This window comes from Pleuronectes platessa, chromosome 12, assembly GCF_947347685.1.
Source record: "Pleuronectes platessa chromosome 12, fPlePla1.1, whole genome shotgun sequence".
Lineage (NCBI taxonomy): Eukaryota > Metazoa > Chordata > Actinopteri > Pleuronectiformes > Pleuronectidae > Pleuronectes > Pleuronectes platessa.
Window position 1 is genome coordinate 2,657,005 of NC_070637.1, and position 27,790 is coordinate 2,684,794.

Here is a 27,790-nt window from a genome sequence, read left to right on the forward strand (position 1 = left end):
CACACCTCCAGCAGCTAGAGTTGTTGTATTCAGGGATTATCACATCCCAATTGGCATAGACCCCAAAACCAACCCAGTCTCATCAGAAAACGTTCAATGGCAACGTTGGTCCACTTGGAACGAAGTTACCATCACACAATCTGGCCTCTCAGATTGTGAGATGGTAACATTTAGTCCTCCCATTGTTTTGCATTGGCGTGTTCTCACGTCACGTGACTCTCAAGCTCCCGTCTGCGGAGAGGAAAACATGGCGGAGATTCCTTGTTTTTTCAGATAAAAATATAATTTTATAACTTAGTTTGGGCATAAAAATACATTCTGACACCATTTCTAGCGAGAAATGTGCTCTTTGCTTCCACAGTCTTCAGCCAGTTCGTGCTTATGATAAATATTTTAATAGTTATCACGCATGTTTTTATCGTTGCTATGACGGTTGCCATGCCACCACGGCGCAGCGTGGTGTTTAAATCACAGTCCCTGCGTGGTGTCCTTCAGTGATCGTGAATGTTATTCATGTTATATAATAGTAATATTTGAGGCTAGATTACATCTCTAATGAGAAGGAACCTGCGAGTCTGTTCATACCGAGGCCGGCCCGAGTGCGCGACCGGACCGAGTGCGCGAGCGGACATTACGTGTGGCTGTCGTAAAAACCCTATTTGTAAACAACCAGTCCTTTAACTCAGCGCTACGTCATAAACACGGCGCGCTTGGAAGACCACGATGTCATCTTCCTTCTGTCAGGTAAGTAGTTTATTGTTTTTAAAGATCGTTACGATCTAGGTTTACAGTCCGAGTGCGGAGAGAGTCCGTCAATCCACACTATGGACGCTGTTCATCAGCTAATACGCCATTGTTAGCCACATGCTTCAGCCCACGGTAGCCTGTGCTACCTGGGAGGTGAATACATGGTTGTTGAAACCAGTTCAAGACGCTTAGCTCATCATTGAGGGACGCTACAATATAAATATAAACATGAATTTGATTTATGAATGCTTTAGATTAATAAGGAGTGTATTTCTCTACTATTACTCCACAATATCAGGTCAATTTGGTTTAATGTATAGTATGCACTATGACAATAATGTTTCCATGTTATGGAGTTGCGATTCATTTTATAAAACAATTGCTATGTTCTGTTTTTTAATCAAGGAGGATCAAAGTGAAGCTACAGGAGTTTCATTAACGTCAATAACTTGGACCGAACGGTTTGTTTTGCTTGATGAAGAGCAGGAAGGGCAGCCTGGAGAGAAAGAGAAGCCGGGTTGAGCCCACTACCATCATCCACGTACCACGAGGAAGATGAGGGAGAGAAATGATCCTACCATTAAAGAGGTACTTTTAAGTTACATACCAGAAACACCATTTTATATAATGTGCTAAATATACATTTTATTACATCCCCAAAGTACGCTTGCTGAAATACAAGTTTATATCACACTGAAAGAATTTTGATCAATCATGCTTCCCTGCTGTGATTGTTTAACTGGGAAAACAACTTTTTCCACAGAAAGGCAAGTAAATTTAAGGAATACATGTGCAAAGTTTTCCTCTGTTATGTATAATGATGACCCCCATCAAACATCTAATAATGTTAGCAATATTTACACCTTTTAATTTATACTGATTATTTCTGTCTACATGTGTGAATTTGCCTTCATTAGTTTCAGAAAAGAGCGATGATGTATCGGTCAGTGGGCGGCAGCACGAGACTCCGCAAACTAGTCTGTAAGCAAAGCAGACGAAGGCATCGAGGTTGCGGCCTGCCATCATTGTTATTTTTGCTTAAGGGACTGAATATGTTTCATGCAGGAATATTAGCATTTCCCTTATATCCACCAAAACTGCTTGTTTCACAGACTGTAGTTTTGTTTTGATCCGATGTGGTGTGCAAATACAACCGTATCTGCAATGGGTTGTGGGGCATTAACATTTGTAACTCTAATTTTGTTTTGACAGACTGTGAAAAGAACGTTGAGAACATCACCACTCTACAGGAAGACACAGTCCAGTAATGGGTGTCAGTAGTTCAGTAGTGAACGACAGGTACTTTGGAAAAATGTGTGTCATTGTTGTACAATGTCCTTTGACTCTGTTTACACAAGGTTAACACAAAAAGGTTTGATTGTAAACTGATATTGGTATGAATTCATGTTATTCTCCTCTTCACAAGAAACAAACAATCCAAATTACCTGCAGAAAGCCCTTGATGGACGCTTCAGCTGCATCGTCAGACTGGCCAGACAGCAAGATGCCAACTTTAATGCCAATTTATTTGTGTAACATTCTGTGACCAAATGTATAGATAACTTTTTGTAGATTGTAAAAAAGATAACCCATTTATTACAAAAAAACTACACTAGAATTACCGCACTGCGTTGTATGACTCCGCTAACCAGTGCAGTGTCCGTCTACATATTTCTACATATTTTCTCTCGTATAAATGACACTGTGTCTCTTGACAACTGAAACCATAAGATGAGGTCAGTGTGGCCTTGACCTTTTGACTTTAACACAAATACACAGTTAGACAATCCGAAAACATACAGTTATGCCAAAATATATTTTGTTTCACATTCTAGATGGCATAAGCAGAGACATCAACTCAGGAAAAATATTTCTGTAGAAAAGAAAGCCCTGTACGTGTGTACGTATGTATACATACACACGTACAAACGCACTATTGAGACGTTTTGTTTTTTATCATATATTCTCAGGCAGTACTGATGCATTTACTGAGAGGGGACGTGAGGGCCTACTCTGCGTGCTCAGAGTTCAAACCCAGCAGGCTGCAGCGGGCCTGACATATTCTGGAACAGAGCAGCACAGTCTTTGGATGACTCCTCTGAAGATGAAAACATGGCGAGGTACTTCTCCACTGATGAAGAACTGTGAGGGCTGTGATTAGCTACACTCTCTTGCTACAAGGCTACTCTTGCTACTCCCTGGCAGCCTTAGGAAGGCATTAGCTTGCTGTTGGGTAGCTGTTAGCTTCAGCATTTTTAGTTTTTAGCGGCCTGTGTGATGTTTATGTTTAAAACCAAAAAATCAGAGGGAACCATCTTCATAATTTAACACTATGGTTTGTTTGTGTGTCCTTCAGTTCTTCTCAAGAGAAGCAGTACAGGTGTGCCTCAGCTCCACGGTCCCTCCTGCAACCTCCGCTCCTGATGCTAACCTCATGTCTCCATCCCACCAAGCAGCAGACCTGGATTGACAGACCTTCTCCAGAGCTGCCCCCTCCCTCTGAAACCCCCCTCTCCAAAACACTATTTGTGTAGTTTTTAAAGTATTTTTTGCATGAGAATTGTTGATCATAACATTTCCAGCAGATGCCTTAATGTAATGTTTGTGCACAATAAATTACATTGATCAAAACATATTGGTATTTCCTTGCACTTCTACACCATGATATTGTCAGATAAGATGCTGATTACATTAAAGCAGTGAATGCAGTCATTTATAGTCACAGCAAAGCACACAGGTCTGGTTGTCTAGGGACACCCATATCATATTGTTTAAGATGTGTAACATCAAGTTTGTGTATCAGTGCAAAATACATACCGTCATTAGTCAAGAGTTCACTCTCTTGTTTACACTAAATTTAGGTGACCCAGATTTTTCACAATGCATCTGATAAGGTCTTATGAGAAACATTCTTAACATTAAAGAAATCAACACAGAGGATAGCAGTAGATGTTTGACTTCAATCCGTAGCTGATAATCAGCGGCCTGACTTATTCAAACACATTAATACTACAATGAATGAGGCAGGGGTTATCTATCAGAAATCATTTCTGGGACATTAATTTAAAAGATCTCCAGTATAAGTAAATGTGTTTTAAAATTGGTTTACATCCAAGTGAGAGGCTGTCCCATCACATGGATTTAAAACATATATATTGTTTGTATAAGCTGTCCCTCAGTTAAGTACTTGCACTTCTTGAAAAGCTCTATATAAATAAGATGTATTATTGTTTATACATTGCTTTATACATGTTTTCCTAAAAGTCACTGTAGATACAGAAACAACAGTATGGTTCAGGTGACAGTGAGTGGAATGTGAAGGTAATTTCAATGAGCTCAAGAGAAACCTAATGTGACGATATAGTTGATTTCTGATAGATAATCCCTGCCTCATTCATTGTAGTATTAATGTGTTTGAAAAAGTCAGGCTGCTGATTACCAGCTACTGATTTGAGTCAAACATCTACTGCTATCCTCTGTGTTGATTTCTTTAATGTTAAGAATGTTTCTCATAAGACCTTATCAGATTGCATTGTGAAACATCTGGGTCACCTAAATTTAGTGTAAACAAGAGAGTGAACTCTTGACTAATGACGGTATGTATTTTGCACTGATACACAAACTTGATGTTACACATCTTAAACAATATGATATGGGTGTCCCTAGACAACCAGACCTGTGTGCTTTGCTGTGACTATAAATGACTGCATTCACTGCTTTAATGTAATCAGCATCTTATCTGACAATATCATGGTGTAGAAGTGCAAGGAAATACCAATATGTTATGATCAATGTAATTTATTGTGCACAAACATTACATTAAGGCATCTGCTGGAAATGTTATGATCAACAATTCTCATGCAAAAAATACTTTAAAAACTACACAAATAGTGTTTTGGAGAGGGGGGTTTCAGAGGGAGGGGGCAGCTCTGGAGAAGGTCTGTCAATCCAGGTCTGCTGCTTGGTGGGATGGAGACATGAGGTTAGCATCAGGAGCGGAGGTTGCAGGAGGGACCGTGGAGCTGAGGCACACCTGTACTGCTTCTCTTGAGAAGAACTGAAGGACACACAAACAAACCATAGTGTTAAATTATGAAGATGGTTCCCTCTGATTTTTTGGTTTTAAACATAAACATCACACAGGCCGCTAAAAACTAAAAATGCTGAAGCTAACAGCTACCCAACAGCAAGCTAATGCCTTCCTAAGGCTGCCAGGGAGTAGCAAGAGTAGCCTTGTAGCAAGAGAGTGTAGCTAATCACAGCCCTCACAGTTCTTCATCAGTGGAGAAGTACCTCGCCATGTTTTCATCTTCAGAGGAGTCATCCAAAGACTGTGCTGCTGTTCCAGAATATGTCAGGCCCGCTGCAGCCTGCTGGGTTTGAACTCTGAGCACGCAGAGTAGGCCCTCACGTCCCCTCTCAGTAAATGCATCAGTACTGCCTGAGAATATATGATAAAAAACAAAACGTCTCAATAGTGCGTTTGTACGTGTGTATGTATACATACGTACACACGTACAGGGCTTTCTTTTCTACAGAAATATTTTTCCTGAGTTGATGTCTCTGCTTATGCCATCTAGAATGTGAAACAAAATATATTTTGGCATAACTGTATGTTTTCGGATTGTCTAACTGTGTATTTGTGTTAAAGTCAAAAGGTCAAGGCCACACTGACCTCATCTTATGGTTTCAGTTGTCAAGAGACACAGTGTCATTTATACGAGAGAAAATATGTAGAAATATGTAGACGGACACTGCACTGGTTAGCGGAGTCATACAACGCAGTGCGGTAATTCTAGTGTAGTTTTTTTTTAATAAATGGGTTATCTTTTTTACAATCTACAAAAAGTTGTCTATACATTTGGTCACAGAATGTTACACAAATAAATTGGCATTAAAGTTGGCATCTTGCTGTCTGGCCAGTCTGACGATGCAGCTGAAGCGTCCATCAAGGGCTTTCTGCAGGTAATTTGGATTGTTTGTTTCTTGTGAAGAGGAGAATAACATGAATTCATACCAATATCAGTTTACAATCAAACCTTTTTGTGTTAACCTTGTGTAAACAGAGTCAAAGGACATTGTACAACAATGACACACATTTTTCCACAGTACCTGTCGTTCACTACTGAAATTCTGACACCCATTACTGGACTGTGTCTTCCTGTAGAGTGGTGATGTTCTCAACGTTCTTTTCACAGTCTGTCAAACAAAATTAGAGTTACAAATGTTAATGCCCCACAACCCATTGCAGATACGGTTGTATTTGCACACCACATCGGATCAAAACAAAACTGCAGTCTGTGAAACAAGCAGTTTTGGTAGATATAAGGGAAATGCTAATATTCCTGCATGAAACATATTCAGTCCCTTAAGCAAAAATAACAATGATGGCAGGCCGCAACCTCGATGCCTTCGTCTGCTTTGCTTACAGACTAGTTTGCGGAGTCTCGTGCTGCCGCCCACTGACCGATACATCATCGCTCTTTTCTGAAACTAATGAAGGCAAATTCACACATGTAGACAGAAATAATCAGTATAAATTAAAAGGTGTAAATATTGCTAACATTATGTTTGATGGGGGTCATCATTATACATAACAGAGGAAAACTTTGCACATGTATTCCTTAAATTTACTTGCCTTCCTGTGGAAAAAGTTGTTTTCCCAGTTAAACAATCACAGCAGGGAAGCATGATTGATCAAAATTCTTTCAGTGTGATATAAACTTGTATTTCAGCAAGCGTACTTTGGGGGTGTAATAAAATGTATATTTAGCACATTATATAAAATGGTGTTTCTGGTATGTAACTTAAAAGTACTTCTTTAATGGTAGGATAATTTCTCTCCCTCATCTTCCTCGTGGTACGTGGATGATGGTAGTGGGCTCAACCCGGCTTCTCTTTCTCTCCAGGCTGCCCTTCCTGCTCTTCATCAAGCAAAACAAAGTGTTCGGTCCAAGTTGTTGACGTTAATGAAACTCCTGTAGCTTCACTTTGATCCTCCTTGATTAAAAAACAGAACATAGCAATTGTTTTATAAAATGAATCGCAACTCCATAACATGGAAACATTATTGTCATAGTGCATACTATACATTAAACCAAATTGACCTGATATTGTGGAGTAATAGTAGAGAAATACACTCCTTATTAATCTAAAGCATTCATAAATCAAATTCATGTTTATATTTATATTGTAGCGTCCCTCAATGATGAGCTAAGCGTCTTGAACTGGTTTCAACAACCATGTATTCACCTCCCAGGTAGCACAGGCTACCGTGGGCTGAAGCATGTGGCTAACAATGGCGTATTAGCTGATGAACAGCGTCCATAGTGTGGATTGACGGACTCTCTCCGCACTCGGACTGTAAACCTAGATCGTAACGATCTTTAAAAACAATAAACTACTTACCTGACAGAAGGAAGATGACATCGTGGTCTTCCAAGCGCGCCGTGTTTATGACGTAGCGCTGAGTTAAAGGACTGGTTGTTTACAAATAGGGTTTTTACGACAGCCACACGTAATGTCCGCTCGCGCACTCGGTCCGGTCGCGCACTCGGGCCGGCCTCGGTATGAACAGACTCGCAGGTTCCTTCTCATTAGAGATGTAATCTAGCCTCAAATATTACTATTATATAACATGAATAACATTCACGATCACTGAAGGACACCACGCAGGGACTGTGATTTAAACACCACGCTGCGCCGTGGTGGCATGGCAACCGTCATAGCAACGATAAAAACATGCGTGATAACTATTAAAATATTTATCATAAGCACGAACTGGCTGAAGACTGTGGAAGCAAAGAGCACATTTCTCGCTAGAAATGGTGTCAGAATGTATTTTTATGCCCAAACTAAGTTATAAAATTATATTTTTATCTGAAAAAACAAGGAATCTCCGCCATGTTTTCCTCTCCGCAGACGGGAGCTTGAGAGTCACGTGACGTGAGAACACGCCAATGCAAAACAATGGGAGGACTAAATGTTACCATCTCACAATCTGAGAGGCCAGATTGTGAGATGGTAACGTCGGTCCAAGTGGACCAACGTTGCCATTGAACGTTTTCTGATGAGACTGGGTTGCCCAAAACACTATGAGAAAGGGTTAGAACACTTGAAGACGGGGGTCACTAAGCTTCCTCCAATGTTTTTATAACTTGAAACACTAGGTGGGCCTGCAATGTATTTTCATTTAATAAATGAACAATCTATTAATAGCATGTAGAGTGAGCAGTGATGATAAGGCTACAATGTGACCTTGTGAATAGTGCATCTGTCTGCAAATACACCAGCACCTTCAACCAAAAACTTACTTAACAGTTATGTCTTCTTTTTCCACAAGACCCATTCCTTTCATCTCTTCCTACTCTCTTTATTCCATGAAGTAAAACGCAGATGTGAAACTTCTGTTCAGGTTAAATATTTTTAACATTTGCCTCTTACTCTCATTTGAAAGGACAGGGCAAAGGAATTTGAAATTTAGCTTGTTTATGCTCCTGTGTAAATCAGAGCCTGAATGAGGACAGATGACTTTCTAAAGATGTTTGGTGTTTGTTGGGTTCTGTTGACATCACTGTAAACTCAAGCTTCACTTGCGCTGCTGCCAACAAAAGAACAAGCTGCTTTGAAATCGACCTTTCATCCCGGATTTAAAAAAGGTCAGCTTTGTTTTTATTGGCTCGACTTTTTAAGACGTTCTACCTGTTGTCACACTCTAATGGCTGTTTTGCTGATTGCATTCTTCCCTTATACAGGAGTAATACATACATTTATTCATTTACTTACCTAAACCGGATTGAATGAGAAAACTTAGACCAAGTCTTTACCCTTAACCAGCTCTATAAAAGTGAACCAGAACGTAAGAACCAGCTCGATATATAGTTTCCATTAGTAGTTAACTGTTTCATCATAAAGTACAAGTACTCCTCTCTCTCTCTGCCTGCTCTGTCAGTGTCTCTGCAGCTTCTTTAATTACAGTCTAACAACACCTTGTGACCAGAGAAGGAGATTCTTCTTTCATTCTCCATAGGTAATCATAGGTTAATGATGAATCCCAAACCAGATAGTAAAGATAGTAAACTGTAACAAATTTGTTATATTCCATATGTATAAAAAATGGTTTAGCCCACTTCAGTTTTATTTCATGATAATACCAACATTAGTGATATAAAGCATGCAGTATTATTAGAAAATGTAATGTGTGATTTAACACACATTTAAGGTTAGACTTAAAAAGTTCCTCTTTGACAAAACTTAGTTCATCGCTGGCTCAGCTGAGTCCTGAACCATCTCTAAGTTATGTTGCTATAGGCCTTAATTGCTGGGGGAACTCCCGTCATGCACTGATCCCTTTCTCTCTCTCTCTTAGTAATTATTATTATTATTTCATTTTTATTGTGGCTGTTATTATTAATATTATTATTACACATCCTGATTTGCATAAATCCAAAAACACAACAAGAAAGGACAAGAAAACCTGGAGTGGGGCTTGCATGTTACCCGACAGGACACGTGTCACATTTAGGTTGTTGATGAACCCAGAAGCTAAGAAGAACTTAGGTTTCTCTGGGTATCTCTATGGCTTGGCAACATAATGTGTGAAATCTCTCTTGGAATGTTTCCAAATGTGTGACCTTGAGTTGATGGTCTTTGTTTTTGTTTTTTGGCTTAACTAAAAGCCACTGACAATGAAAACAGAAGCACTGGGCTCAGTGAAGCCACAGTGGCACCGTCCTAAAGGTTTTGGAAAGGTCACACACACAGCTACACAGTGACATTCTGAGGTAAAACACAACATATGACATGAGTGTATCTGCCACTGAGGACAACAGGGTCATGTCCCAAATAAATGTATGTTTAGAGGATTTTAAATGTCATGTTTCAATTTACACTCAGGTTTTCTAACATTCAGTTAAGGTAGTATTCTGAAACTCGCAGTAACTTGACCTGCAGTAACTTATTTCTTGGCCACTTGGAACCAGTGAAAATAAGGTGTGAACATACCATTGATATTTAACCACCTTCTAAGCTGTTATGGTGAACTTGTTCTTGAACTGTTGCTTATCCAGCAGTATTCAGCTCCTTTCAATCTTTACCGTCTCTACCAACTCAGACAAATATTTGCTGCATTAGCTGCTAAATGTTCCTGTTTTGTCAGCTGATAACTGAGTCTGAATCCATCTTAGCTTTTGTATCAGGTAATAAAGGAACACAGTTTAATCCACTCTGTAATAGCAGCCTCTAAATTTATATGAGGTATCTCTGGTGTGTGAACTAGGCCAGCTCAGCTGTGATCCTCTCCTCAGAGATCATTTGAATTAAGTTATATCGATGAATACAAAATATGCTTACGGGATTTTTAAACTGAGTTATGGTATTCGTACCCTAACCTGAGTGAATTAACTCTTATTACTGAAAAAGCCAATAAAACTGAACTAGTCAGCTGTCAGGCCTGCAGCCCTGAATCGATTGGATCATTTGGGCTGCTCAATTCTAGTCCACAGCTTTAAATTCCCAAGATGCAATCCTTCATCTGTAATGTAACAGACTCATGTTTGATATGGTAAAAACTAACAGGCCAACCGGTTAAATATCACAATTTGTGGTTGAATACCAAGGGGTTTATTATACATTGTATTTTGTATTCATAGAAAAAGATATTTACCCATGTACAAATTACAAATACATAGCTATGTTCTCCACTCTTTTGTTTAAATGTACATAAGTTTTTTCTGTCCCATAGCAGCTTTGCCACCTGGCAAGACTTAGCAGTGAAATGTAGTAAAGAGAAGTATGGAAAATAAAACATTTCAGTCATCTCAACACATAGACACAAGGAGGAAGGAATACCAGGTAACAAAAAGTCTTTAAGCTCTTTGTAAGAAACAGGAAACAACAAGTAGATTTAGGATTGCATTTTACAAAAGTAGTGTAGCGTGGTAACAGGCTTTTCTTAATGGCAGACAGAGGGATGGCGAAGGAGGAAGAGGAGGAGCAACAGCTGACCTCTTCACAGAATTAAATATCCACAATCAGTTCGACTGGGTGCAACATAAAACTGGATCCCCCAGCACAAGTCCAAAGGGTTTGTCAATTTGTTAAAAGAGCAATACGGCATTGTGTAACACGTAAATCTCTACTTACAAAATAAGAAATAGCAACATACATTTTATACAGTTCTGTGTTTCTACCACCAAAATACGATGACTCCCAAGAGTAGATTAAGTTGAATCTTCATCTCAAGTAAATTACTATTTGTTTCATTTAGTGTGTATTTTATACAGTGCAGAATATATGGGCTTTGATTAAGTAAGTGTGTCTGTGTTTTGTGTGTGTGTGAGTTTTTTGTATTTCTATACTTTTAAGGAACCACAGTCTCCTCAAGGATCTATGTCAATGTTTCCCAGCTTCATCTCAGCATTTACATCCCAGTTTTTAACACATACACCATGATTAAACATGATAATAAATGGCTTGTCAGCGACTCCATCAAATGTTGAATTAAGTGAAAAAATACATGTGGAGGGAAGTGGAAGGGGAAGGTTAGTTACTCAGGCAGCATAATAGTCTGTAAAGTAGCGGTTCCCAAGCTTATTATCCACACTGGTGGTGTGGCCTTAAGAATGACAGTGTAAGTAAATCCACCGTTTTGGTCCAACATACTTTCGATTTGGGTAACAACTCAGAAATAAGTTGTATAACCATCAAGTGCTATCAAAGTAATGCTCCGGTCAGGATGAACTACAGAAACTGTTTGATCCTCCAACTTTTCCTTATTATCATTTCAAAATTAGAATGTGTCCATTACTCTTTGGTTTTTCCATCAGCCTCAGCTGTGATTTGCTATTTGGCAGATGCTTGCAAGCTAACACAATAAAAAAAAGATGTTTAACATGTTGAACATTTAATAGGTCAAACATTAGCATAAAGCAGTAGAACGAATAACCTTGTTACTGCCTACAGACAAAAAATTGCATTAGAATGAGAAATACTGTCAATTGCATGTACGGTACTTTAGCTGATTGATGTCACCTTCAAATGGGACTGTGTTTATCCTGTTTACCTTTTTGGTGTATTCACGCTTTGGATGTTCATTTCTCCTTAGATGATGAGATAATGTACAGTAATTTTAGTCACCACTATGCCGATGGAGGGGTGGGTGAAGTGTTTGAGTCCACAAAACACTTCTGGAGTCTCAGGTGTAAACAGTGTTGCAGCAGAATCCAATACATTTGAAATCAATGGTGACCTACACTTCAGATGTAGTAAAACAACAGAAAAAACACAACATGCCTTCATGCAGCTCAAGTTGCGTCATCCAAGTGTCTGCAAGCCCTGAAAAAAGAGGTAATTTACATCAAGTTTTAAGCCTAAATGTCCTCTGAAATCTTCATACCAGGTGCATTCACTGACCCTCGGACACATCATCAAGTAGCTACGTCCGCTAGTTTAGCCATTTTTTGTCCACAGGACTTTATCTTCCATAAATAAATAAAGAAAAAAATAATTAAAACCTGTGTTTATTCCTTGGTATGTTCCAGGCAAAGCCACATCACCCAATATGTGTGATGTACTCATTGCTGTTATCATAGACACAGAAGCAGTATGTTGGCATGTTGTGTTTTTTTCTGTTGTCAGGTTCATTGATGCAGAAATGAGTATGTTCCCCCATGTACACAGAGGATATCAGCTGAGTAGGCTGTCCTTCAACATGGCCAAGGACACATTTGTGTTTACACTGCTTAGAGACTGTATCAACATGCGTCCCAGACCAACTCTGAACGTGGTCTGAGTGGTTGGAGCTCAATGGCCCTCGCTGGCATTTAAACCTGTTATGACAGCTGCCCAATCGTGATCGGAGCACCTAAGACACATGTTAGTGGTGGTTCTAAACAGCTTGTGTTTCACTATACACCGGTAAATGTGACTCTGAGCACTTACACTATACACTGTGCCTGAACACATTCTGTACAGACACATGCCAAGCTTTGCAGCTGCTGCTCTCACACTACAAGTCCTGTCAGGACATATCGTTCTACACGTATTTCAGCAGTTTGTTCTCTACACTGACTGTTAAAAAAATGTAAAGGTTCTGTCCTATGTCAATCACAACTCATCATTAAGAAAGAGTGAAAATACACGGTTTTTTTATTTATAAAAATGTTGTCATAAAGACGGTATGCCAGGTGTTTCCTCAAAGCACATACCTAGGCTAATGACATCTTATGAAATCCTATCATCTATCTCTCTGGAGTAGTAAACATATCCCTAAATGCCATATATTTCCTGAAACAAGGTAGACATAACAGATAAAGCTAGTTACCTTATTACCGTGCAGTCACTGAAAATCTATAGAAAAATTATACTTTCAGGCCTTTTACAAAATTAGGCCTTAACATTGGAAGTCCTTATATAATATTTGGATTTATTTTATTGGAAAACTAGTAAATGAAAAAGTATAATAAATATATTACAATAAAGGTAGACTAAAAAACAGTGATGGAGAACGGATGGGAAAGGCAGGGAGTGAGTGAAAATAGTGACAATGACATGGGTAAATGGCAGATCTGGATTTAGATAATCTTTAAATTGGGAATACGATTTGAAGTTGATTCAATGGACAAGGTTTAAATTTAAACAGTTAAAGGCTCTCTCTCTAATTTGGGTATATGACCCCCACATCTCAAATAATCTTCCCGATAACTGCTGAGGATGAGCTATGACGTGTTTTGGGAGCGCTGCTGGACACTGACCAAACCAGGGAGTTGAATTATGAGGTTACTGTTTGGATGATTTGGCACTGACCGGATGTATTGGACGTCCTCACAAGTATAGTAATACAAGCTTGTGCGTGTGTTTTGTGTCTCTTGTCACCTGTCCATGCTCACTGTGTGTGTGTTGATGTGTGGTGTGTTGGAACCTCCACACAGTAGTTGGGTTTGTCAGAAGCAGTGAACCCTGGCAGACAGACACACTGATAGGAACCCACTGTGTTGATGCACTTTGCGTTTTTACACAGCGACATCCGATTGTTCAGTTCTGAACACTCGTTCACATCTGTTGACAGAGAGGGAAACATTATGACAGATATTTCAAAGGTGTTTTCCTTTTTCTTTCGTTTTGTTGTGTGTGGCTGCTCTCTTACCAATGCAGGTCATGCGAGACAGGTCCAAGGTGTATCCATCGAAGCAGTCACAGGTGTATCCCTCCTGAACCCGCACACACCGGCCATTCTCACAGCCATTCAGTATCCCACACTCCTCTGCTCGCAAACCCTCAAATGCTTTGAATGGATCTATAACAAAAACAGACAACATTCAGTATTCAATAGATAGCACTTTTGTTTGTTTGATTAACAAGAAAGATAGTTTAAACCATCAGTAAAACAGAGGTTGATTACCACAGTGTTAAGCTTATGGTAAAAATTGTCCACCATCAAGCAAAATTAGCTAAAGTTTCCCTCACACAGGTGTGCTGGCACAGCATGAACTAATTGTTTAATCCATGTGTGCCTAACCCTAACCATCCTGAGATATATCGCATTCACAAGCCATGTGTTTTGAATAGTTACAGTGACATTGACCATTGACCACCTAATTCAGGTAATCCTTGAGTCCAATTGAACATTTGTACCAAATGGGCATTCCTGATATATCGTGTTCGGGAGGCAGACACCATCTGTTCATTTAAGAGTAGGCTCAAAACCTTCCTTTTTGATAAAGCTTATAGTTAGAGCTAATTAGTGCGGCAGAACATTACTTTTCCTATGTTCTAAAATAGGAAGCGTTTAGTTTAAAAATGCATAGCGGTATTGATGGCTGATCTACTGAGTGGGCCACATGGTTTTCATCGTACTACCATACAAACCAGTAGCCAGTCAGATTTACCTTGATTTACCTCAGCCTCAACACTGACCCTCTGAACAGTCACCATTTACATTCTGCTCCCCCACTCATACAAATACACTTACTTCACATATATTCATATTATTTAATTTAATATTCCCCACTCCTTCACCCTGTAAACTGCTGCTTCATTTGACTATGTTATATGTTACAATGTTATATGTTACAATGTTATATGTTGTATGTTATATAGAATGTTATTTTTCTATTTTGTAAAGTCGTCTACTGCGTAGATGTTGCATGCCATGTCACAAGAATTTCACTGCTCCGATGACGCTGTCATTGGTGCATGTGAAAATAAACTTTGATTTGATTTGAGTGTACTCCCAAGTTCGGCCTGTATCATTGTATCATTGTATCATTGATTACGAGGCAAAAACCCCTGATGACACTAAGACGCAAAGGGAATTTATGACACATGACACAAGGAGCTTCTCTTTCCAGCTTCTCCTTCCTCTTCTCCATCCCTATCACATCGAAGTAAGTCATATCTCATCAGTACATGTTACTGACTTGACCCCTTCCCCAGAGTCCCTTTGCTTTATCGGCCGCAGATCCGGGCCCGCTGTGGCCGCACCATGGATTACGATTGTGGATCGCGCAGCAGAGGTCGCAATGGTGGATCCAGTATGGCGGTTTCTATATCTTGCGGGCTGATCGTAGTAGTAATGGCGGATCCTGTGTCGCGTTGGCATCATATAATGGTGATGGACCACGGCCGAGGCGGCGGCTGATGATGGATCCTAATAAGCGGCAGTGGACAATGACTGTGGACTATAGTGGATCCGATCTGGATGATGGATCATGATCTTGCTGGCTGCTGACCATAGACTATGATTGCAGCAGGACTGCTTGACATATAGTATTGAAGTTATTCTTCAAAATGTTTACCCTCATCAATGATGCTAAAAACTTTAATCTTAATTATGTTTTCCTACAACTGACATCTATTGCACTTCTGTCCTTAAATCGACCACCAAAATCCAACCAGGTGTTCTTCACCTGGTTGCTGGTCTGGAGTGAGGGCAGCCGTCTTTTGGACATTGTTAATGTAGCCATAAGATTACTCTGACTTTTCATTATGCGGATTATTAATGGCGTGGCATCAAAGTTCATCAGCCCGCCATGACACACGAAATCGCTGTAGCTTCCGTGTTCATGGGTCAAACTACATGTGTGTAGCAACAGCCCCCCCCCCCCCCAAAAAAAATAACTGACTAGCTCCCCCTAAAGGGCAGCCCCGGCACTACGATATGCCTACTTCAACTAAAATCTATAGGGACATGTGTCTTTTCATGACAAAGAAATAAGTCTCTTGGACAGATATGATAAACCACACAGGAAGCCCGCCATATTGGATTTGGTGGCCATTTTGGCCATATTCCACACTTTTATTTTGATGAACTTGTTGTAGAGCTTTCATCAGATCAACATAACATTTTGTTGAGTGTCATCACAACACTATGGAGATAAAAAGTTATTAAAAGATCGATTTCTACTCACACGGTGTGACCATGGAGTGGCGTCAAAGTTTGATTACACGCCATCAAAACACAAGCTTCTGTATCTTGGACATATTTGGTCCAATCTAGTCCAAACTAGACATGTAAGACAAGAGTCGCAACCTGATGACATCTACAAAGACACTATGACTTAAAATCATAGCGCCACCTGCTGGCTACAGGAAGTAATGCTTTTATCCTTGCTGCAGAGCTTAAAACGCACGAAAGGCAGAGACCTGCGCTTGGTCATCGATCGCTCTCTCTTCACCGACCGCAACAGACTTGAAATCGCCTGTGCTCGGGCCCGTTAGTGCTACAACGTAGCCCTAGTTATAATATTAAACCAAATTATAGAAGCAGGTAAAGGTTATAATAGGAACATTCTAACTGTTTCAAAAAGGTGTTGATTCATCTTTATGATTGTTTTGAGGGCTTTTAGTTTATGCTGCTTAACAGCTGTATAATGAAATAAAGAGATGGCTGTCTAGTCTTTTGTCCAAACCAGTTCCCCGCTGTTAATATAAAGGAAACATATAATGCAAATACTTACGCTCCTGGTTCTCATAGAAGGGCAGGACAGCCTCCTGCTCAGGTGATGGAGAGTAGTCTGGCCTCACTTCATATTCATGGTCTGGGCCAGCAGTGAGGGCATCATGGCCATATGGCCGTCGCCCACCACCCAGAGGTATGTTACACATGGATGCATAATCCTCTGAGAGAGAGTGAAGTGAAGAAAAAGTAAGAAATACCAGCAACAACCGCTATGTCATTGTAAAACCCTAATATTCTTGGTTAAATCATCAATATAATGAAGGGATTTGTGTTCCCACAGGCACTTAAATGGCTAAGAGTGTGTGAGGATACTTATCCACAGCATACTCACCAACAGTGAATATCAAAGTTCAGGGCTGCCAGTTTTAAAATGAATCCCCATTTAACATTTTTGTGTGCATGTGTGACAAAAGTGACATTTTAAATATTCTTCATCTAACGATTTAAAATTTAAATCAGCAATACAACAAACTGACAGGGTCACAAATCACATCGTTTGATCTGGTGTGGTGTGTGTGTATACACTATTACAGAAATGAAGTCTAACCAACATCCGGACAGCTACTTATTCCATGAAGGTCGGTGATTCGATCACTGCCTCATCCAGTCTGTATGTTAAAAGTGTCCTTGGGCAAGATATTGAACACGTAATTACCCCAATGATATACTATTAGAGTGTGTGTGTATGTGTGTGTGTGTGTCCGTTAGAGAAGGGATTGAGTAAGTTGTACTGTATGAAAGCATGTGTGAATGTGACCTATACTAAGAACTGCTTAGAGTGGTCAATAAACTAGAAAGTGTAACATAAATGCATTATAACGAAACATATCAATTCAGTCCATTAACCATGTGTATTGGTATAATGTAATGTCACTTGCCCTGATTCTGATGGATGATATGGACAGATTTTACAGCATAAATCTGTATGCATGTTGTAACACATGCTGCTATCAAACATCTGAGCAAGTGAAATAGTTCACTAATAGGTTGGGTAAATGTAAAGATCAACACTAGGTCTTATGCTTGCTGCAAATTATCTGACCGGTAAATATCTGTATTTATATAGCGCTTTTCTAGTGTTGATCACTGAACCTAGTGGAACGGGCTAGACTGGGATCAAACCACCGACCATTTGTCAGTGGACGACCTGCTCTACCTCTTGAGCCACAGCTGCCCACTGGTGCTTTTTCCATTATGAACTTCATTAACAAACCAGCTGTTTAGGAAGATGGATGTCATAATTACTCTCCTAAAGTGAACCGAAAGCCTGGTGGCTGGCTCCTCGATGTTAATGGATGGGACACGGACCAAACTATGTCAAAATACATTTCGAATAATCTTTTCTGTAAGATCGTTTCTTTCATTCATTTGTAACATGACGCTATACAATGTCATTACTGACAGCTTAAGCTGACTCTCGGTTGGTCGAGCCCGTGTAGATGGCGGCATTTAAATCCTGGATATTTAGGCTTTATTTTTTAATAGTAGAAGGAAGTGGAGAATTGTTGTCCTCCATCTTCTTATACAGTCTATATCTGAAACGTAATAAACCAATTCATATTCAGCTTGTATCAACACTAATGATACATGCACAATGTAAATCAAGTACATTTTGGTGAACTTGAACCTGCCCTGATAGTGTGTATGTGTGAATGTGTGTGCAAGGTGTTGTATAGTTGTACCGGTGTTTCTCGGGGGGCAGAGGGCACAGTCCATGCCCCAGGCTTCTCCGTACAGACAGCAGCACTCTGTGTATGTGGTCTTCCTGTTGCGACCCAGTGGGTGTGTGCACGTCATGGTCTCTGTAACCGTCTGCCAGCAGATCCCCTGGTAGTCGATCTGCTCTATCTCATGTTGCTCTGTAAACATATACACAACAGGACGAGATGATGTCAGCTTGTGACAGATTTCTTTTAAGGATAATCTGTTCCAAGCACAGCTCAATCTCCCATTACAGTCTACGGTAAACATGTATTATAGTCTTTTAATGTATTCAAATAAAATAAATGCATAAAATTAACTGACAGTGCAGGTTAACTATGCAGTCATTTTAGTGACAGCTAATGATATATTATAATTTATTCTATAATTCACAAATATTGACTGAAAGATTGAATCCACTGTGTTGCACAATAAGCAGGTAATATGGATGTAATATGCCCTGAGTTGAGACATTGTCCTGTAACCTTTGTCTCTTTACTTTTGTTCACTCACACACTGGATCAGATTCAGCCTCAAACATGTACACATGGTTTCGAGAAGTTTCAATTTCAATCAGTTATTTTCTGTCACTAGGTTTCAGACACATTTTTTTGTAAAACTTTGACAAAAATTTCCTAAAGCTTGGCCTTTTCTAGCATATCATTGGCTGTGTATACATTTGAGTGGATGTCAAGCCAATCTGAGGAAAGTGGCTTTTAAGGATGCCTGACTGCACTTCACCTGTTTTAGTCTGAGGCTAAACTTCTCTAGTGTCCCAGAAAAAAACGGTAGAGTGATGTCAGTGTAGTCAATCAGAATTGGACAATACATTTTTCAGGTAGGGGTTTGAAGCTGTGCTCTCAGTAGGCTTCAAGAATAATATTGATGGTTTGAGGAGTCTGAGGTTGAGCATGGCTGTCTTTACTGAGATTTAAATTCGTGAAACTCGTTATAAAGTTGTTGGCTAAATTGTGTCTGAGACTTAGTTACATTTTTTGTCTAGAATTTTCTTGCTTGTCTAGTGTGACTATTTTTCACGGACACTCTGTTGGGATAAGAAGAATATGCAGGTTTCTTACCGGCCACCTCAGGAATGAAGACACATTGGTTACTGTTGGGGTCCAACACCATTGGATGTGTACAGAAACACATGAATGAGCCATCTGTGTTCATACACTGTCCACCGACACACACAGACTCATCAAGACACTCATTGATGTCTACAGAAAAGAAAAACAGAGAAAATTCTGAGAAAACCAACTCAACAAAACCAAATTATCATACCATCTGCATTATCTCAACCTGTATTACATGGACATACATAGACATACACACAAATGCATACTGACAGGATTAACCAGCTTTCTTTGTGTGTTTTCCGCGTTAATGTGTTCCAAATTGTAATTTGCAGGACTGAAATGCAGAGTGAAATCACTTTTGTGCTGAGTCTGTTTCAATAGAGAATAATAAATTGATAATAAAAATATTAGCTCAAGGTTCATTTCATTCAATGAAATAATGATAATAATTATTAAATCAATAATTTCTCAAATTGGGATCAATAAAGTACAGCTATTTAATAGCTACTTGTATGTCGAAATCTCTCTGATAGAGAGAAGACTGCCTTTACAACAACTTTCAACCAGTATGAATTCAAATTATTTGGCCTGCTTAACACTCTGGACACGTTACAAAGGCAGATGCAAAGTCGCTTGGAGGACATTGTAAATGACTCACTGTTGATTTATTATGAATAATATGGTTGTGATTTACCCTGGTTACAATAGTCATGTGAGCCACCTGAAAGATATCTTCAAGTGGTTCCATTTTGACTGAAGCTGCAGTCCAAAATGTGCCACCTTGTCAGCAGGAGGTGACTTATGAAAAGTTATTAGGGACAAAGAGGTCACTAAATATTTGGCTATGATGGAAGCTCAGATGAGCGATTGGATTGCATAACAACTGAATGCCCTGACACATGGTGCCACCACAGATGAAAAAACAGAAAGCTCTGACTTCTCTTACACCTTTAGGCTGAATACAGGGGCCAGTTTTCAGGGCATGTGAGTATAAAAAGACACAGCGTGAGCTACAGTACAGCAAAGGACAGTTTGAGACAGTTCTGCCTTCACTGCCAATGCAGGCAGAAGTGGAGAGAAGAGATAGAGGAGACTGAGAGTCTGCCAGGAAGCTGAGGTAATGGAAGGATAGTTCTTTGTCTGTTATAAGCTAATTAAAGAGAAGTGACCAAGCAAAGAGTCTCAATTTATTTTGTGACTGAGGGAGCTTTCTTCTCCTTCACAGCAGTCTTAGTGACTATGCCACATCCCTGGAAGATAACGAGACCACTTTTCTTTGAACAATATCATTACAAATACTATAGCATTTGTATTTTCAGGACAGTCAACAAAAGTGTTTGTTTACATTTTTTTTTTTTTATCATAATGAAGTATAGTATCGTATATTTTCAATTGTGGACATTATTCACATGCACAGACATTATCATATAAGCAAACCCTGACCTCTGCACTCCAGCTTGGAAGGGTCGTAGTCCTGTCCAGTCTTGCAGTAACACTCATAGCTTCCCACAGTATCCAGACAGAAGCCTCCTTTACACACCTCCTGGCCAAACAGTGTACATTCATCTGCATCTACAGGCAGAGAGAAGGCAGCACATGTTACTATTCTACTATTCTACTAGAGCAGTCATGTGGATCTGAATTCTCAGACTCTCTATCTGAATTTGTGGTTAGCAAAATAATAACATTTTATAGAGGGTGACAAATACAGTCAATATAGTTTTGGTGATTTCATGCAGGGTAAATATAGTGTGCTTAATACAATAGGACCCTCCTCTCCAATAGCAAACAGGAGAACACTGACAGTTTTTGAAACCAGTGTTGTAAGTCACATGCCGTTCCTCTCTTATTTTCCAGGAGGTGTGAACCTACCTGACACAAGACCAGTTATGTGCTGCATGTGTGAAAGTGCAAATCCAGACAATAGAGTTATTATGTGAATATAACTAACTAGAACAGGGTCCGCTATGTAGCCTACATGTGAGGTCTTGTCTTACCTTTGTAAGTGTCAGCAGTGGGTACTCCATACAGCAAGTCAGCACTGGGAAAAAAACCTCTTCCATATGGACACATCTGGTTAAAGTGGTCTGAAAGGGGACAGAAATTGAAGTATTAAGGTTGGCATGTTTGTATGTCTCAGGTATATACTGTAAGGGCAATTTATCAGGTATACCTCACTATGCAGGCTAACAGAAGAGATTAGTTCCTGCTTAACTGTTTAAATACACAGATTCAAGCCATGGTTAATGTTGGCCTTTGTTCTGATTGGACCATGTACAACATATCATATCACAGGCTCGAGTAAAATACTCGATGAAATTCATTTACCCACATTCAAAGATCAGGGACATGGTATATGCAGTGGATAAGTCTGTCTGCGGTGGTACACCTCATTAACCAACGACACACAAGGGTTTTTAAAATGATAATTAATAAAATGTGATTCTAAAATCTTATGGTATATAATTCTACTGATATATATCACAATACTGAGTGTATCAATGTGTTATGATTGTATCTCCTCCTCCCCTAACTCACCTGTGCCATTGACAGGGCAGGGATGTACCTCACAGTTGTCCCCCCAGCCAGCTCCCAGCGTGCAGCAGCACTCCTGCAGGGTGACGTGGCTGGTCAGCACACTCTCACACAGGTTCTCATCATTCAGATGATAGTAGCACTCCTTACGCTCCACCGACGACGCTGAAGCAAGAAGGAGAGAGGAACACACACACACACACACACACACACACACACACACACACACACACACACACACACACACACACACACACACACACACACACACACACACACACACACACACACACACACACACACACACACACACACACACACACACACACACACACACACACACACACACACACACACACACACAGGAAGTGCCAAGGATCAGATGGGAGATATACAATGTATTCAGCTCAGTGGTTGTCAATGATGTGAAATCAAGACAGTTGTTTCTGCAGCACAACTGAATACCAGTGCCCCTCCACACAATGTTATACTGTACATGTCATACGTATGAAAGAAAATTATTCCGTTGTAAGGACCACATAATACAGATTGCAGAATATCTATATATATATATAGATATTTATAATAAATTGGGATTCTGAGCTGAAAGACATCATCTGAAGGGACCAATGCAAACAGAACATATGACATTTAATTGAACCCAACAACGGATTTGAACACAAACCTTTTGTGAATTATTTAATAAAAATCTCTGTTTGCTCGAAACTCAGATTGATGATTAGAACTTATAAACGTCACTTATATGTCTATTGGAGATGTCACTTTAATCACATCTCAGTTGGCCCTGAAGCTCAGTCTTTGACTGGTAATATGTTCAACAGCGAGGAAGAGTGCAATGAACTAAGGGGCCTATAACACTCACTGCAATATCATGATTGTCATTCAAACAATTATATGAATGCTGAACGTGGTTTCAACTCTCTACTTATTTAATTTTTTTTAAAGCCTAATGTTGTTAAAGATAACTGAAATTCAGGATTAACAAATAAATCAAATTAGCTGGTTGAGATATAACAAGATTATCTCAGACTGATAATAACATGTGGTTACCCAAGGTTACCCTAACCCTGGACTAGTTATATTATGTTTAAAGAATTGCGTTCAACCTGAAGAGTTCCAAACTAACATTACAGAGTAGGATATCATCAAGTATATAACAGTAAATGACTAAGTAAATACATAAGCATGTGAAGATGTGCTGCTACCTTCCTTCTTTACTACATTGAATATAAGGGTTGAATGCTTGATGGCAGAACTGTGTTAATGGAGTTCTTGTGTATGAATATACATTCTTTAAATTTCCCATTACAGGATTTCGTCGTACCATCATAACACTGGCTTCATTCATCATGAAGCCAGACATTCTTTATTAAGATATTGCTGATAAATAAAGGATTATTTTGTTTATATAAACCATCTAACAGTCCACATTCATGTCTGGATTTAATTTTTGAATCATGTAATCCTTTCATGAGTGTACTGTTACGTAATGTGATTGGCTAAAGGAGACTCATCGTTGTTTACGTCATCTGGCTTCCTGGTCTTCTGTAGCAGTAACAAGAGAATTGTCTTGTCTTGTGTCTATTCACTGATATATTGTGTAAGTAGCTCCGTTAAACAAATTGTATGAAGAATTGGTAGTAGCAGTACACCCTGATGTCCTCGGGTTGCTCACCTGTCGGAACAGGCTCACACTTGGCGATCATGACGTTATAGTCCTGGCCGCTGGGACACATGCAGCGGAAGGAACCATCCAAGTTCACACACTTAGCTTCTCCACACACACTGCTCAGCAGCTCGCACTCATTCAAATCTGTTGAGAAGGAACAAAACATAAAGTTATTGGTCAGACGGATTAAAGAATTAAAGACTACATAGATCCTGTCTGTCTGCCTGTCTTTGGATGGAACATCTGTGAATTTGGGTAATCTGAGATATAAAGGGATAACAGATATACCTTGGGTGGTGATTATGCATGTAAAGCTAAAGTGTTACGAAAAATTGTGTGTGTATGTGTGAGCGGGGGGGGCACCAGTAGGAGAGGATGTGGACTAGTGGCAGAAACTTGGACTTTGGACAGAAAAGGTCTCTGGTTCGTCTCTGGTTCGACTCCACGGAGAAACAACAAAAAGAGGAACCTGGATTGATCTGTCCAAAAATCCAAGAGGATTCTCCCAACCTGTCTAGTGCCCCTGAGCAAGGCACCTCACTCCCCCAACATCTGCTCCCCGTGCGCCGTACATGGCTGCTCACTGCTCTGTGTGTCTTGCACCAGATGGGTTAAAAGCAGAGGTTAAATGTCCTACATTGCATGAGTGTGCCTGTGCATGTCTGTGCCTGTGCGCATGTGTCTGGGAGAAATAAATGTATCTTAATCTTAATCTAGCTGCATTGTGCTATAATAAATCACCTCATTCAGTTTAACCCCTTTAGGAATCTGAAAGCAGCGGGAAGGATATGTTGATTAGTGTGGCGCCTCTATTTTCAGATATGCCACATAACAGTGCAATTGTGTGTGGTTATTCATTGAGTTAAATTTTGTTGAATCACATGGGCACTCGGCTGCTTCCCAAAAACCACACACTGCAAACATCACACTGGTCAATTATATCTCTGTATTTTCTGTCTATATAAATAGCAGATGCTGGATTATGGAAGATCATTCATTCTTGGCATCATGACCTTGTATCCTAAATTTCAGTTGTGCCATGTTTTATAGGTGAAATGCATTAAAAATCCATCTTGCTGTATCATATCAATTACAATCAGATGAGATCAATCATGAAGGAACATAATTAAAACTTAAACTATTGTCTTGGTTCAGTTGTGTAAACAACGTCAACTAACTTTACATTTTTGGATTATTCATTTGACCCTTATTGTTAAATATAAGTGTAGCCTACATCTGACCTAGCAACAGATGCAGTGCTAATAATATGATTGATATATTCTATGGATCATCTAAATTCATAGACAATGTAAATGTTAGATTAACATTGTATAAATATCAATAGATGCCTTGTGTAATTAAATCTTAGATGCTCAAGTCCACTGAACAGCTTTAAATGTTACAAAGGTCAGTGGTACACTGCCAAGGGTAAAAAAGAAGACGAGGTTTCCAAAATCCATGTAAATTTCATAGGAAAGTATTTGTCTGGGCAAAGGGATATCGGAACAAGCTGTGTTACCACAACCTCTGATGCATTATTAGGACAAAACTGTTCTGCAGGAAGTAACCTGTATGTTTCTCAGTGGAGTGGTGAGAAAAGAGCAGTAAAAGATGAAGACAGATGGTTGATCAGAGCTTCATCCTACAGCAACATAATGAAAGACGAAGAGAAGCAGACAGAGGCTTCACATGATGAAGAGCAGCTCAGTCTCCAGACTCCAACCTCATTGAACAGCTTCTATGAAGTGGACACTAGATGAAAACAAAGGGCACCAACACACATACACACACACACATCTCCACATGTCTCTCTGACCCCTGCTACATTCTGTAAACATACTAGGGGGAATGGTTTATTGCCTTCATAGGGGCCAAACTGCCATTTTGAAAGCAAACTCACTCCCACAGACACACAGACACACACAAACTCATATTCACATATTTATATAGTAAGTACATATTTAGTAATTTGTGTTGTTATACTTTATTATGTTGATAATAAATGTTTTTCTTTCCCAAGTGTTCAAGAACTCTATATCCTTCAACTTTGCCAACTATCAATGTGGTAATTTTGTTGTACTTGTAGAGTTGGTGGCAGTATGCACCTTGTCGATCAGTGAACTTAAAGAAAAGGAAGGGAGGAACACGACTAGGGATGGGTATCGTTTGGTTTTTATCCGATACCAGTGCTTAACCGATACTTTTAAAACGATACCGGTGCCTAAACGGTGCCTGAACCGATACTTTTAAAACGATAGCGGTGCCTAAACGGTGCCTGAACGGGTACTTAAAAAAAAAAGTTCACAAAACGATGCTTGACGACATTTAAGAAAGGCTTTTTTATTTTCTAATATATTAACTGTTTAAAGTAGATTATAAATATAAAGAAATACAAAACACTTTTTAACTGAAAACTCTTAATTATATATGAACTGTTAACAAAAGTTTACACTATACTTAAATAAATAAAAATAAATACAAAACCGCGGCTGGGGCTGTCGCAGGCAGGCTTTGGCCCGCCTTCGTCCCCCCAAAATGCAGACGCTTTTGTGAAACCTTTATCGGCATTGACTTCCTTCCTCCCGCACTCAGCCTTTCCAAGCCGACCCAGGGTCGGTCGCGGCGCACTGCCATGGAGGAAATGCACCCGGCGGGGGCCAGCCAGCGCCGGGGAGAGGTCTCGCGAGGAGATCCTCCCAAACCTGCGCGGAAGCCCTGACGCACACGGGCAGAGTTTGTCCACCGGCAGACGCGCCCGACTCATGCAGGGGCCCGACGGGAGGCGCCCCTTCCCGTGAAGGAAGGAGTGGAAGTGTGAGGAGGCGGTAGGAACGACGACCTCAGTATTCAATTGGCTCAGGCACCGAAATGAAGCACAGAAATCTGCGTTGCATTTCGGTCCGGGTAGGTACCGGTTGTATTGGAACCGGTGCCATATTGGAACCGGTTCTCGGTACCCAACCCTAAACACGACAGATTCAATGAAGCACCTGGTGACGTACAGGATACATTAGAAGCATGACCTGAGACAAACCAGCCCCTCGCCTTTCTACCGATACCTGACCAGCAGAGGTTTAAAGTACAAATACTTTGAGACTGTCCTTAAGGAGATTTTTCAGGTATCTGTATTTTATTTGAGTGTGTATTTTCCTGTCTAATTTTTACTTTCACTACCTACATTTGAACACAAATATCTGTACTCTCTGCTCCTTACATTGTCAAAACTGGCTCGTTACTTGTTTCAACCTCCACAGATGACGACATCATGTAAAAGACATAACAACACAGAGAGGGAAAGTCAACCGCGGACAGAGGGAGTTGAGTGAGTGTACAGTTTGTGATACAGAGAAAAATACCAGCAGCGACACTGATAAAGAAAGTGAACCAGGAAACATTGCCCAGACCCTAAGCATCTGGAGGTTGACCGAGATCGAGCGCCTGTTTCTGTAATGTACATTCCTGAGGTTCATCTACCAACCCCACAAGTATCTCTACTTCCATTAAAGTAAACAATGAGTACTTTGCAACCACTGCTGACATGCATAGGATTGCATGTCAGCAGTGGCTGCAAACGAATTTGGGCTTTCACAGCCCATGACAGCCCTAGCTGCATTTTATTTCTCACCTGGCTTGTTACTCTATATTCTTGAGGAAAGCCATGCAGACATCAACTATACTGTATATATCATATTTCGACAAATGAAGATATCTGTCACTTGCAAGCACTTACAGTAAGCAAGGACTGGACCGTAAGCATATTACTTGAGGTTAATACAAAAATTAAGCTGTGGACACGTTAAAAGTAAATGCATTATAATATAATACATCCAACTTAATATGTAATGCAACAAAACTGCAACACTTACCTGCACAGCCTTGGCCATCCTCGGTCTCCCGGTAGCCCTGGTCACAGAAGCATCGGAAGGAGCCCAGTCTGTTCTCACAGAAGCCGTGAGAGCCACATTGTGTCTCATTGAGACCACACTCATCAATATCTGGAGAACAAACACACAAATACCACAAAGATCATATATATTTTTTCCTGGAGTCATTTGTTCCATACTTTGTTTATAACATCGT

At 39.9% G+C, this 27,790-nt stretch overlaps 1 protein-coding gene and 1 long non-coding RNA gene across 8 annotated transcripts in view; one reads left to right on the forward strand and one right to left on the reverse strand.

The window, feature by feature from the left end:
* Positions 1–211: 211 nt before the first annotated feature.
* On the forward strand, positions 212–3,351 carry LOC128453348 (uncharacterized). 2 transcript variants are annotated; one of them, XR_008341494.1, is made up of 5 exons: positions 212–744; positions 1,153–1,335; positions 1,960–2,046; positions 2,718–2,867; positions 3,104–3,351. It is a non-coding gene; the product is annotated as an uncharacterized LOC128453348 (long non-coding RNA). The 2 variants fall into 2 exon arrangements; XR_008341493.1 differs by lacking the exons at positions 2,718–2,867; positions 3,104–3,351 and adding an exon at positions 2,174–2,365 and having other exon boundaries at positions 593–744.
* Positions 3,352–10,332: 6,981 nt separating this feature from the next.
* Positions 10,333–27,790, reverse strand: part of ltbp1 (latent transforming growth factor beta binding protein 1) — a 141,356-nt gene continuing 123,898 nt past the window's right edge. For all 6 annotated transcript variants that reach the window (XM_053436747.1, XM_053436746.1, XM_053436745.1 and 3 more), the window contains 10 exons: positions 27,577–27,705; positions 23,717–23,854; positions 22,024–22,185; positions 21,483–21,572; positions 20,929–21,057; positions 19,486–19,626; positions 18,388–18,564; positions 16,704–16,865; positions 13,892–14,041; positions 10,333–13,803 (listed from right to left, as the gene is read on the reverse strand). In XM_053436747.1, coding sequence (XP_053292722.1) covers positions 13,631–13,803; positions 13,892–14,041; positions 16,704–16,865; positions 18,388–18,564; positions 19,486–19,626; positions 20,929–21,057; positions 21,483–21,572; positions 22,024–22,185; positions 23,717–23,854; positions 27,577–27,705 — 1,451 coding nt within the window. In that variant the 3' untranslated portion in view covers positions 10,333–13,630. The remainder of the gene's footprint in view (positions 13,804–13,891; positions 14,042–16,703; positions 16,866–18,387; positions 18,565–19,485; positions 19,627–20,928; positions 21,058–21,482; positions 21,573–22,023; positions 22,186–23,716; positions 23,855–27,576; positions 27,706–27,790) is intronic.